We start from the raw sequence: 13754 nt of genomic DNA on the forward strand, positions 1-13754 counted from the left end.
AATGAAAGGGAGCGGTCTTATTACACCAGGACAGCAAATGCAACCTGGGACTCTTCGGGGCAAACCGGGATGTGTTACCCTACTTATCACCACTTCTTAGCTGTGCAGATCTGGGCAATTACATAACCTCTCTGAATTCTGGTTTCTGCATAAAGAAGGCTAATATCATGTGCCTGCCTCCCAGGGCTGTTGGAGGGATTAAAGGAGTGAATTAAATTATGTGAAAATCTCTGGAACAGCCTTTGACATGGAGTGGGCTTTGCAGGTTCTCCCCCGTGAGGAAGTGGGGTCCCTGTCTTTCAAAGTAAGCAAGGACCTATCAGCTTGCTGGAGTCCTCATGGTGGGAGAGCCCAGGGAGGCAGATCCCAATCTTTCTTGTGTCCTCCACAGCCCTGATGAGGGAAGGTGGTAGAGGCCCAGACCCCTCCTCACCCTCAGGCCTTCCCGTACCTGGGGAGGGTGGGCTGGGAAGTGTCCCAGGCTGGAACTCATCCCCCATCTTCCTTCCAGCCGTGGTGGTGTGCACAGAGGCTCTGCTAGGGCCTAGTGGCTTGGTGGTCACTGGCTCTCCTTGGCTGTCAGGGGCACAAAGTCCCTGTGCTTCTGCTGTCCTGAGATTGCCCAAGTGCATGTGACCGCATCCCACCCTCCACCCCCAGGGAGATCCGAGAAGGCTGGAGGCTGGAATGAAGGAGGCCACTAACATTTTCCATGCCTATTGCTGGGGCCTGAGAACTGAACAGAGCGCATTCCAACTCAGAATTTTTAAGAGGGGAGTGTGGGGCCCTGCTCTGCCACTGGACCCTGGACTGGCCGCAGGCATCCAGACCTCAGGTTCCTGCCTCGAGGCGAGTTAGTAGGTTTAGGGTCAGAGTCAGCTCCATCCCCCTCAGCACCCAACTCTGGGGGCACCCTCTGCACTGCCCTTTTCTGTCCCAAGGCCCTGGGAGCCCCAAGATAGTGGGTACACCCTCGGGAGACAGTGGTCTCCAGTATCTGGGCAGAAGAAGCCTCAGGAAAGGAATGAGTGAGGCTGGAGCCAGGAAGTAAACCAATGTCTGTGGCATCAGCTCTGTGCAGAGGCCACCCTCTAAACTGCCCCCCCCCCCCCCAAACAAGCCAAAGCTGCCACAGGTGGATGTGACCTCCAGCCAGATGCCAACACTCCCAGGTGACCTTACCCAGCAGCCTCAGCTATAGGCCACTTTGTCCTGTTTCCTTTTCTCATCCCAAGAAGGTTCTTCTGGTTACTTGAGTAAGAGCTTGATGGTATCTTTGAAAATGTTAGCTCTGTAAGACTTTTTTATTTTATTTTATTTATTTATTCATAAGAGACACAGAGAAGCAGAAACATAGGTAGACGTAGAGGCTCTCCTATAGGGAGCCTGATGTGGGACTCGATCCCAGAATCATGACCTGAGCCAAAGGCAGACTCTCAACCACGGAGCCACCCAGGTGCCCCATATGGAAGACATCTTGAGAGAAGAGGACATAGTCCTCAGTGGACTTCTGTCTGGCCAGTTTCCTCTGTGTTACACGTGGAGCCCCAAACCCCCAGGTAGCAGTCGAGGAAGTAAGGAGTCGTGTGCAGCTGAGGGCTGCCCCTCAGGGTGGGTACAAGACCCGCCTCAGTACTCAGCCTCCAGGCAGAGCCCACAAGGCTTCCAGCCACATCCCATCCATTACCTTTGGCCCAGGCAGGGCCTCCTCTCTCTGACTGAGGTCCAGGAGAGAATTGGGACACCAAGCAGGTCTCTAAAGTTACTGACAGCTAAGAAACTGTCTCCAAAATTGAGGTACTAAAGCTCCCCAAAGAGGTGCCACATTAAGACTTTCTGGCCAATCAGCCTACCAGTTGAAGGTCTTGGAAAGTGAGACACCCCCCACCTAAATATTAAACATGATCAGCTCCGATATTCTCACCAAGAAAATGTTTGATCATTCTCTTGTTGGCTCCAGATTTGGGGATATTATCCAGTGTTGACAACTTAATAGGCAGAAGGATGGCATCCTCATTGTCCTAATTTATACTTGTAACTGGGGAGACTGGGCATTTTTCACATATTTGTGGGCCAGTTGCACTTTTTCTGGAAGAGCCTTTTACATCCCCTGTTCATTTTTCTGCTGAGCTGGTTTTCTTCTTTTTCATGATTTGTATAGGACTCTGTATTGTGGATATTAATTGTCAGATCTTTTTGTTTTCTCTGTCATTTGTCTTTTAATTTTGTTTATGTCACCTTCTGCAGAGTTTTACAGTTTCACAATGTCCCATGCATGTCTCTTCTGCGGCTTCTGTGTTTCATGTCGTGCTTAGAATTTCTCTCACTGAGATGATTCAGCTGCTGCTTCAGACGTTCTGAGAAACGACGGCCACAAGGCTTGCAGTGGCAGCAAATCATGCTTATTCAAAAGAAAACGTTTATTTTAAAAATAAGAACTGTCACCCCAAGCATTTATTTAAATATTAATAGTTACGGGTAAAAATTATAAATGGTATAACAAAACTAACAGCTTTACATTCACAGATGGTGAGATGCTGACAAACAAGAAATAAGATCTATGTACATTGAGATTTGGTTGTTATGAAAATGCATATGAAGGCTTAAGAAACGGTCTATTTATAGGCTTTGGGGGAGCCATAATCCCCAATTTTCTAGCGGCTCCTGATGCTGCTTGAGAACCATGCAAAGATGAATGAGGTCCAAATATGTTGGAGGATTTACTTTTAGAAGATGTCTTTCTGCATGCGGTGGACCCCCTAAGAGGTGACAAAGAAAAGAAAATTAAAATGTTAAATAAAATCAAAAGTGAACAGTCTTCTTTCTCTTAAACCTGCACAGAGCTATATAATCGGTCTGTGATGTTTTCCTTGTTCTGTGTCTCTGTTCATCTCCTCCTATAAATCCCCTGTAAGTTTCCTTTATAATTCAAGGAATAGAGGACTGCTGCCCTTTGCACAATTTTGTCCTAAATTTGTCTTCCTAAAATGGCAAGGACTATTTCTTAATTTTGTGACCTGAGACTGACCCCTGTGTCTGCACCCCCACCTACACCTCTCACTGCTGATAATCAAACCCCTCCCTCTGGACAAGAGCCCAGACCCACGTTCCTCGATCTGACCAAATAAAGGAAGTGAGAATACCTTGATTTAAGATCCCAACTGTCAGGACAATAGACACTCTGGAATTATTGTGCTTGCCCAGTTCTGAGAAAGGTAGCTTTGTAGGTGAGTGGAGCTGGGTCCTGCTTTGAGCCTAGCGGGGCGGGAGCAGAGCACCGCGGAGCTTCCTCCTGGCGGGACCCAGCTCACCCAGCAGCAGGGGAGTCTGCACAAGTGGTTCCCAGGGGAGGTGCTTGGGTCTGGCGCCTGTGTCATGGCCACGTCGCCAGCAGCTCCCTCTCTTGCCCACTCTCCTCTCCTACTCACTGCCTTCAAAACCAGGCAAGACGCCCTGCCACAGCTTATTACAAAGTCCTGCCAGCACCTCACTTCCCTGACTGACCTGAAGATACCAGCTCTTTTTTTTCCTCCCAAATGAAACAAAAGCAAAGAGCCACGAGGCCAGCATTTTACAAGGATAACAGGAGAAGCCTTTCCAAACGATGTGGGTTATTTCCCATGGTTTGTAACCAGTCTGAATCCATGCCAGAGTTAATTCCATAACACTAGGGCAGGCAAAGGGCCTCCTGCCTCTGAATTTAGGGGTCAGGGTCTCAGGGCCACCCACCTGTGGTAAAGGCATTCTGGTGGGCTGGGCTGCAGAGTGGTTTTTCAACATTTTTAAACTCTTGCTTGAGGGCAGTTTTACTGCAGAACTGGCAAAGATCTGCTGCACCGGCAGAGAAGCAGCCTTGAATTTCCCTACGCTGATTTCCTGCTGAGAAATTAAGCCCTGAGCAAAAACCTGCTGTTTATGTTGATTTACAGAATGAATCCGCCAACTGCGGTCTCTGCCTCTCCTGGGCCATCCATTTCACTCCCACTTGGAGAGCCCAGAACACAACTGGTTCATTGTGTGTTATTCTGAAGATGTAAAACTCTGAGGGTAGGGTGGGGAGTTAAGGTATCTGGCAAAGAGCCACTTGTATTCCGTTGCTGTGAGGACTCTCAGCCAGGTAAGCAGCTGGAAACTGTGGGAAACCATCACCGTGGTTCAGTGGGAGTGAGAATGAAAGCACGTGTACAAAGAGGCTGCTACGAGGGTTGAAAAAAAAAGTTACAAAACTCACTGGTTTCGGTTGGTAGGGATTAGAAAAGAAACCCGTTGTAAACACATAGGCTAATTAACAACTAGCATCAAAATTGGTACTGGTTTTTGGAGAAGTGTGAGTTTTACTACTACTCCCTAGATGAGGTTCTAACCCACAAGGCGAAGTGCTTCACTCTTACAAACAGAAGTTGGAAAAACTGCAAAGGGAGCCAAGGGCAATCGAACATCGAAATATGGCAAGCTTTGTTCGAACAAGTAAGAATGAGGAGATCATAATCATGGGTAAGGGATCTCCGCGGGCAACATGCAGAAATGAAAGTACTCTGGGTAGGCGTGGGTGAGCCAGAGGCCAGTCCTACCTGGGAAATTGAGACCTCCCTGGGAAAAGCCTCACGCAAGCCTTCCCCAGGCCAGGCCTCAGCTTCCTCATCATAAACCCCAAGGGGCTGCACCAGATGCCTTTTAAATTCTCCTTCAACTCTGTGAGCTCCTAAGGAAATGAGTATTTCCCAAAACAGAGGAATAGATGAGGAAAATAAGAAAATGTCCCCACCAGAGAACATCTGCTGGTCACTTGCGCACTAAAAACCACAAAATTAAACTAACATTTAGTAATGCCTTTAATTTCTGTACCCTGGCAGAAGGATTAGCACATACAAGATGTTTGTTTATGGACTTAACAAGAAAACGACAATTTGGTAACATTTGCCTTCCTTTTCTCTTCCCCCACTCAATTTTTATTATTACCCAGAAGGAAAAGAGGTAGAAAAACTGCAAAAGAAAAACACAACAGCTTGCAAAAGTTTTCCGAGGACTTGTTTCCCTTTTCCTGTAAGCAGTTCTGTTAGATCATCCAGTTATTTGGGGGCCACATTCTCCAGACTGATGGGGTGGTCCCCATCCTGCCAGACTTCACTTACCTGCAAGGTCAGGGCAGGGGCTGTCAGAACTAGTGCTATTATGAAGATGTCAGAACACTGTACAAATCACCAGCCAGGACCTGACAACACCCCATTCCCCACTGGCATGCAGGGAGCACCCTAAAGCTGCCGCATCCCGGCCCAGGGACATCCTGGCCCAGGGACGGGAGGTGGAAGGCCTGGCTTAACTGATCTTTCAGTTTGCCTGTTGTGGCCTTTTGTCTGCTGCCCTGTGAAGGTTGGGAGGCGGGTTCTTCCAGGTATTAATGAGGGGCAGGAGCACTGGCAGGGAGCATGCAGGGCTTCCGGGTGCAGGCCTGCAGATTCCACAGCAATACGGGCAGGGTAGCAGGTACTGATGCAATCATAAAAGCAACATGGAAACAAAACCCTTTGTTTGCTCAGCTAGTGTATGATTTATAACATTTTAGGTGGAAAAGTCCCTTAAGAAGAGCAATCATAAAACACTTTCGTTTTTTTCCCCCAAATACAAGGTCAAAACTGGAGACACTGGGGCAGCCGGGTGGCCCAGCAGTTTGGCGCCACCTTCCACCCGGGGTGTGATCCTGGAGACCTGGAATCGAGTTCCGTGTCAGGCTCCTGCATGGAGCCTGCTTCTCCCTCTGCCTGTGTCTCTGCCCCCCTGTGTCTGTCACAAATAAATAAAAAAAAATCTTAAAAAACAAAACAAAACAAAACTGGAGACATTTTCGGTCAAGTAGAAAACTTGAGTGATAATCAATTTAGGAGTAGAGATTTTAAAATCTGAAACAAATGTTCCTGTTTTGGATTCAATCTTAATCATCACTCCATTAACTAGGGAGGCAAACACTGAACAATGGATTATTTTAATGAAAGCTTCAAAGCGACCCGGAGCACTTGCGCTTTTGTACTTTCCTCCCCGATTCACTGCGACCCAGACTGCGGGCCAGGACATACCCTTTTGTCTTGGAGCCACCAAAGCCAGTTCTCCTCCTCTTAGACCTCTGGGTGGCTGACATCCTTTTCCTCTTTCTTTCATTTTTGGTTTTATTTGCAAAGTAGTGAGAAGATACGGATGTTTCCTCGTCGAACTCCTCAGGGGCACTTCTCCTGGTGCTTCTGCTGCTGCTCGGGCTGATTCGTGGGGAACCATCGTCAGCTACAAATGGACAAGGCAGACAAGTGTCCGTGACGCTGTGCTGGCCCAGGTCTTGTTACAGTCCATGTGGAGGTACACAACCAGGGGTGCAGTTTGGCTGCTACCTTATGCTTTCCTGGTGTCCTCCTGCCACATGGGTTCAACAATTCTACAAGAATAGAACAGTTCTCTTTTATGTGAACAGAGCCCCAAAGTCCTCACTGGAAATTTAAAGTAAGGAGATCAGAATTCATTAAAGAAATCCGTGATACTTTTTTCCTTTTTTCTTTTTTTTAAGTTTTTTTAATTTATTTATGATAGTCACAGAGAAAGAGAGAGAGAGAGGCAGAGACATAGGCAGAGGGAGAAGCAGGCTCCATGCACCAGGAGCCTGATGTGGGATTCGATCCTGGGTCTCCAGGATCGTGCCCTGGGCCAAAGGCAGGCACCAAACCTCTGCGCCACCCAGGGATCCCTCTTTTCTATTTTTTAAAGTAAGCCCTACTAGCCCCAATGTGGGCGTTGAACTTACAATCCTGAGACCATGAGTCCCATGTCCAACTGCCTGAGCCAGCTGGGCGCTCCAGAAATTTGTGATACTCTTTAGCTTAGAGACATCAGGTAAGCTCATATTCTGTTGTGTGGCCTGTGTCCCTGTTATCATTTGGGTAGTAAGTCCTGACAAGCTCTTTGAAAAGTATAAAGTGCGGGGATCCCTGGGTGGCTCAGCAGTTTAGAGCCTGCCTTCAGCCCAGGGCATGATCCTGGAGTCCCGGGATCAAGTCCCACGTTGGGCTCCCGGCATGGAGCCTGCTTCTCCCTCTGCCTGTGTCTCTGCCTCTCTTTCTCTCTCTGTATCTCATGAATAAATAAAATCTTTAAAAAAAAAAGTATAAAGTGCTATATAAAAGAAAATTTTATTTATCAGTTTACACATGCTGAAAAAAAAAAAGCCCAATATAAGAGAAACATTATGCTCTGCACCTCATCTTTGAACAATGGTTACTTAGTAAATGCGTGTCAGAAAAGCCTAGGACCTATTATACTCTTCAAAGACAAAAAAACACTTCTTTACATTACAGTTGTGAACATGTCACATGCTATGCAGTAAATGGGTCTGTATGAAAGCACTGGTTTGCACAAAAAAGGTGGTATTTTCCCTAAGTATTAGCATCCTAAGGCACCTGAAAAGCATGAAACCTCTCTATGGGTCAACAGGGATCTCAGCTCCATTCTCTGAAGGAAGGAGTTTCCGGGCTGGTCTGGCTCCCCTTCCTGCCCCCCACCCCGCCCCACCCCGACTGGCAGGAAGGGCCCTAACCCACAGGATTCCTTGTCTGTCCAACACTAGTTCACACGGGGAGGCAGTACAGCTCTGGTGAAGCTGTCATCCCATCATCCTAGCTGTGGGACTTGGAAATAAAAAGGCTGTGAAATGGGGTGTTGTGAGGACTGAATGATACTAGCAGGCAAAGCTCTTGGCACGGCGTCTGTCCCTCACTAAGTGGGAGCAATCATCACCACGCTGTGGGCTGTTTCCACAGAGCAGCCCGTCTTCTGTGGGCAAGAATCCCCTTCCAAATGAGTTACTACACTAAACAAATGTTAAGTTCCTACCAATATTCAAAGCAAGGCTCTTAATGGAATAATTACCACACAGAGGAATTTACAAAAACCCCACCTTTCAGCATTTTGTTAATGGGTAAAAAGAGGAAGAGGGACAGAATTTGCAACAGACGCTCACTCATTCCTCATTCTGCTTACCTTTTCCATTAACCTTGGGTAGAAACAGGGAAAACACTGACATTGTTACAGAAGCAGGGAAAACACTGACATTGGCCTGTCTCTGTGTCTTACTGCATGGCACGATGCTGGAGATGGGCACGGGGCCTCGTATCCCCTACAACACAATCTCCCTGTCTCTATCTTCCTGAGGTTAAAGCTGTCTGTGGCTCAGGGATGAGGTTCACAGTGAGGGGCTACAAGATGGGCCCAATGTAACCCTGGGGACAGTCTGCTAATTGCGCTCACTTGGGCTGATTCCTTCTGATAAGGATGATTATCTAGCATTCCAACCGCACGTTCATTTTCCCGAAACATTTAAACTCTACTCTTAAATTTTATCTTTAGACACGCTTGTCAGACAACATGCTCCTCCCGCAGATAAGGAAACCAAACACAAAGAGGTTATTTGTGGTCTGCCAAGGATAGCAGAGTAAGATGGGATTCCTCGAGAACTGGAATTCCTGGGTCCAAAGATCCTTCTCTGGATCCTACTAGCAGGTCCAGTACCTGCCTGGCATTCTCCAGGGGTAGGGGTGGGGCTAAGCACCAGTGTCCTCGAAGAGGTGCCTGGCACACCGCTGGGGGCTGCTCTGAGCACTTTGGTGCCCATATGACCGGCTGCAGGAAGCATTCACACAACCCAGAAACCACACAATTCTAATCCAGTGAGATGCAGTGCTTAACACGAAAACAGGCTTTTAGAAGACACGTATTTAGCAGTGTACCGAACCTGGCAATGTCCACTCAGAGTATTTCTGTAATATTGGAATCACTTCTGCACCATATTTTTCCAGTTTGTCTTCAGTAACACCATCAATTTGAAGCAAAACCTCGGGATCAGAAGATAGAGATTCTGTGCAGGGGCATAAAATCAGGAATTCAAATTACCACCCATAGAAAACCCACCGAGTTCATGCTCATTCACTCATTCAGCACATTTGTCAAGTGCCAACTAACTGCAGGGCACCAGGCACATAGGCCAATTTTCTAAAAGGCAGTTTGTGCTGACAGAGACAGCATACAGGCCCAGAGAACAGGAGTCCATCATACAGTTCCAGCAGCAAAGGCACATAGAGCGGGGGCAGGCGGAGACAGTGAGGGGCACGAATGGGGGAGGGGGATCAGAGGCGATGTGTCTCAGCCTTGAACCTGACTTTGCTCTCACCTGCTGTTCTCACAACAATGACTTGTCTAGCTGTCACAATGATGCTCCCTGTTTTTGGAGAACGCCCACATTTGTATTTCTGGCTCTGACTGCTCCCCTGTACTCCAGACATGTAGATCCTACTCCATAAGGCCACAGTTGAATTCTTACTCTGCCCCCACCCTAAACCCGTTCTTCTTCTAGTCTCTCCCATGTGGGGTGAAGTAAGTATTTGGACTTGAACAATGGACCATTACGAGTCCCCTGCATATAGATGGTGCATCAGTCTTGGAGTTAGACAAGCTTGTCATTTTAAGGATCGCTCCGGCTGCTCATGGAAAATGAACCATAAGGGAGAGAGGAAACTGGAAGTCCCTGAAGACCCCCTGCAGGAGAAGGCAAGGATGCAGTCAACTACAACACGGTAGTGGGTTCTGACTGAAGAGAGAGATCTGGGTCTGTAGGACTCATTGATGGACTGCCTCTTGGGGAGTAAGGAAGTGATAATTTCTACTATTTGAGCAAAGAAAAGGTAGACCTCAAATCTGTGATTTTCGCATCATTTCTATGTTTGGAGGAAAAGGAACAGGCCTGTGGGACAGATCAGCAGGTTTATGGGCGGCTGATGGAAGATGAAATTGGATGGGCAAGCAGAAATTCAGGTGCTGCTTGCCGAACGGCCGTGGTCCCCTGGATGCATGAGGCCTGGTCACTGCTGATGGTGCTGTGGGCACATCGGCAATGTCCCAGTCATGCTGGTGCCACCTGAGTGGAGTCTGACCGTCACAGGAATGGCCGCCAGAAGATGAGAGTGTGAGAGCCCTGGGAAAGTGACTGTGATGCCCAAAAGTGCAGGGTCATGGGGGAAGGATCTGCAAGAATATAGCTAATATCCTTCTTTGAGGAAAAGGCCACGAGGCCATGACACCTGTGAGCAACATCCTAGCACTTAATGGGACCCAAAAAGGATGCCTCACGTTGGTGGGGCAGCATTACATGTGTGTGCCTGAGAGATGTGTGGCCTCCTGTTGTCACTTCCTGGCATCATCAGGGAAATGCCACCATCAAATCAGGACGGCTGACACGGGATTTGATTAAAATGCAGGGGTAAAGAGTGGAGCGTGCCTAAAAGGCTGTGTCATTCTCAGTGACAGAGTTATGTATGATAAAAAATCTGTACTTAAATAAGTCAAAAGCAATTCTTTCCATAAAAGCACTGTGTCATTGTTTAATTAGCACCATTTTTGCTTTCTTAGTAGTACACAAAATAGCAGTGTCTGAAAACAGACAGCATCTCAGAGTTGATGAGACACTGTGATGATCTAGGATGGTAGGAATGGGAACAGAACAGAGAGGTGTGGATCATAAGATGTGATGAAGGAAGAACGCAGAAGGTAACACATACATTAATCAGTCAGCTATGTGAGTGACTTATTTTATTTTCCAGGGGTTTTCCTATTAGGGTTCTGGGCTGAGCTGTTGGGAGCAATGGAAATAACTCAGGTCAGCACATATTTCTTAACTCAAGATAAGCGGTGTGCTAGATTCGGGCTCAAAGAAGCATGAAACATCATGTCTTTTCATAAAGAACATAGCTCCTTGCAGAGACATTTGTACATAACATAGCCAAATGTCATAAAGCAGGCAGATAATAAACACAAAATCAATGAGTGAAGGCTAGTATTAGTGATTACAATTATCCACATCCTGACATCTGGCATTAGAGGGAAAACTATAAAATTAAAATTATACTATGTGTCCAAATAACACAGTACTGTACATATCTTAAAGACTGCATTTCATCTCAAGTTTAAGTTATTTCTTTGAGCTTTTAGTTTAGAGATTATATAAAAATAGTGAAAATAAACTGAGCTAGATCTCTGCACTTAAAAAGTTCCTTAGTGAGATAAACTTTTGGCTTATTAAATCATGCCAATAACAGAGGACTCACCCACACCTACCTGCAAGCTTCTTGAGAGTCACAGTATTAAAAATATTAAAGTAGTGGACACCAAAAACTTTTCCCAGAGATTTACACACTTCTGTCAGTTCTCCAAGACACTTCTTTACCACTTCTTCTCTCTGAGACATCTTTGCCACTAAAGCAGCTTTCTGTTTTTTTATACTGGTAGAATTTTCCGTTTCTATAAAGTCTACCTTTGTGAGAGAGAAAGTGATCACAGGAGTGGGTACATGCACACTTGTATCTAAATACAGGCTTCATTTAATTCTTAACTGCATTTTTTAGTTTTTTGGTGTTTTCTTTTTTTTTTTTTTTTTGGTATTTCTGTTATGTCAAGCAGTTACAGCAAGCCCCTCAGGAATAGGGGCTGTGCATTCCTCATCTTTACATGTCCAGTGCCTGGTGCAGTACAGCTTCTTGATAAATGTTTACCTAATGAATGTATGGTGATTCAGAGATCAGACGAATTCACTTTGACAGGTACTACATTACTTGGGTTAAATTTTAAGATCTCTTTCAAATTAAGAGGAACAAAATATGTTCATATAGGACAGTATATATAAATGGACAGTATATATCCATAAACTTTGGAGAAGACCCTCTAATTTACAGTAATGTATTTTTAGTTTTACCCACTCATTATAAGATAATTAAATAAAATAAACATTTAAAATACCATACCTTTAAATGCCCATTTAGTACAGTTTGGGCTTTATTTCCTGGCATCACATACGCAATTGGTTGGTCATTGGCATTGATATATAAGTCTTCATCCAAAATCTTGTCAAGTATCAATTTCTTAAAAAGTCTTTCGGCATTGTGTCGTGAATAAGTAGATCCCTGTCCAAATATCCCCGACTGAATTTTTGCACTCTTACTCCCTGGTAAGAAGGCCCCAGAAGCTAGATTAGTAAATGTAGGTTCTTCAGAAGCCTCTAATAGGAGAGGTTGAAAAAATCATTTATGGACAAGTCCTGATAAGTGGAGTAAATAATCTGTTCCACAGGAAAACCCACAGCACAAATAAACACCCATTTCCATAAAATGAGAATATTGGAATAGAACTCTAAACTTTCTACAGTTCTATATACTTTTCCTGATCTTTTTTATAACATGCATTGACCAAAACCAGCAGCAAAATAAAGCTTCTCATTTTAGGATGTTGCATTTATACCTTATACAATTACATTAGAGCAAAGAAATCAGATTTACATAAACTTTAAGCACTTCATATCACTGTGTTACATTAGGATAACTGCATTACTGATTTACTTACAAAAAGTTTGGACAATCATTTTTACAAATGCCATCTCTGGTCTTGTACTGAAAGCACTACTTGTTTGCGGTCCAATTATTTAAGCCTATACTTTTTATGATCTTTATAACCTGTAAAACAAAAGCACCTCCCTCCATGAGACTGCACTGCCCCCCCCCCCCGCCCCCCACTGGCTGAGAGTACCACCCTGGGCTGGATCTTTGGTTTCATATCCAATCTGCTGTAATTATTAATGTCTTCATTATAAACACAACTTTATTATAGCAATCTACTTGAGAAGACTTGTGACACTGATTATAATCAGAATTAACAGTTACTTTGTAAAGCTTTAGCTCTATTTTAAGAGTTCCAAATAATTACGTTATTGTAAATGTCAGATGGCTTCTGGTCACATACGCCCCATGATTCAAGTTTTCCTTCCTTCAAGTGGTTTGTATCCCTGAAACGTCACATTACAGGATCAGGACCACTGCTCTGGTAATAGTGGGTTTGGGTAATGTGGACCAGCCTGGTGCTGCAGATAACTAAGAAAACTGGAAAAATAAACTTAAAAAAAAAAAAAAAGTTGGGGGATGGGGGAGCTAGCTTGCTCAGTCGGAGGAACATAGGACTCTTTTTTTTTTTTTTTTTAAGATTTTATTTATTCATTCATGAGAAACACACACAAAGAGAGGCAGAGACACAGGCAGAGGGAGAAGCAGGCTGCTTGTAGGGAGCCCAATGTGGGACCTGATCCCGGGACTCCAGGATTGCACTCCTGGCCGAAGGCAGGCACCAAACCGCTGAGCCACCCGGGGATCCCCTGAACACAGGACTCTTGATCTCAGGGTTATAAGTTTGAGCCCCACACTGGTTGTAGACATTACTAAAAACAAACAAACTTTGGAAAAAAAAGAAAGCTGAGTGAAACAATTTTCTTAACATGAGAAAGAGCTAACAAGAAACTGATATGTCGGGAATCCCTGGGTGGCTCAGTGGTTTAGCACCTGCCTTCGGCCCAGGGCATGATCCTGGAGTCTCCGGATTGAGTCCCACATTGGGCTCCCGGCATGGAGCCTGCTTCTCCCTCTGCCTGTGTCTCTGCCTCTCTCTCTCTCTGATGAATAAAAAAAAAAAAAAAAAAACAAAACCCAGAATGTCAGGAAATTGTTTGACTTAGTAATCTTTCTAAGAATCCACATGAAAGGTGCAATCAGTGATGCAACTGAAGGTGTATTTAAGAGGCCATTTATCATGTCATTATGTGTAATAGAAAAATATGTCCTTAAGTAAGACTACTTAAATACATCTCATCAGTATGATAAAATATAAATTACTAAAAGCTATTCTAGAAT

General features: G+C 45.2%; 1 protein-coding gene across 7 annotated transcripts in view; it reads right to left on the minus strand.

The window, feature by feature from the left end:
* Nucleotides 1-1297: 1297 nt before the first annotated feature.
* BLM (BLM RecQ like helicase) overlaps nt 1298-13754 on the minus strand; it is a 99694-nt gene continuing 87237 nt past the window's right edge. For 6 of the 7 annotated variants that reach the window (XM_072800477.1, XM_072800488.1, XM_072800461.1 and 3 more), the window contains 5 exons: nt 11826-12025; nt 11143-11338; nt 8768-8890; nt 6072-6273; nt 1298-2759 (listed from right to left, as the gene is read on the minus strand). In XM_072800477.1, the coding sequence (XP_072656578.1) occupies nt 2582-2759; nt 6072-6273; nt 8768-8890; nt 11143-11338; nt 11826-12025 (899 nt within the window). In that variant the 3' untranslated portion in view covers nt 1298-2581. Of the gene's footprint in view, nt 2760-6071; nt 6274-8767; nt 8891-11142; nt 11339-11825; nt 12026-13754 lie in introns of those variants that run through there. The other variant, XM_072800495.1, reaches the window with a different exon arrangement.

Source organism: Canis lupus, chromosome 2 (assembly GCF_048164855.1).
Source record: "Canis lupus baileyi chromosome 2, mCanLup2.hap1, whole genome shotgun sequence".
NCBI lineage: Eukaryota > Metazoa > Chordata > Mammalia > Carnivora > Canidae > Canis > Canis lupus.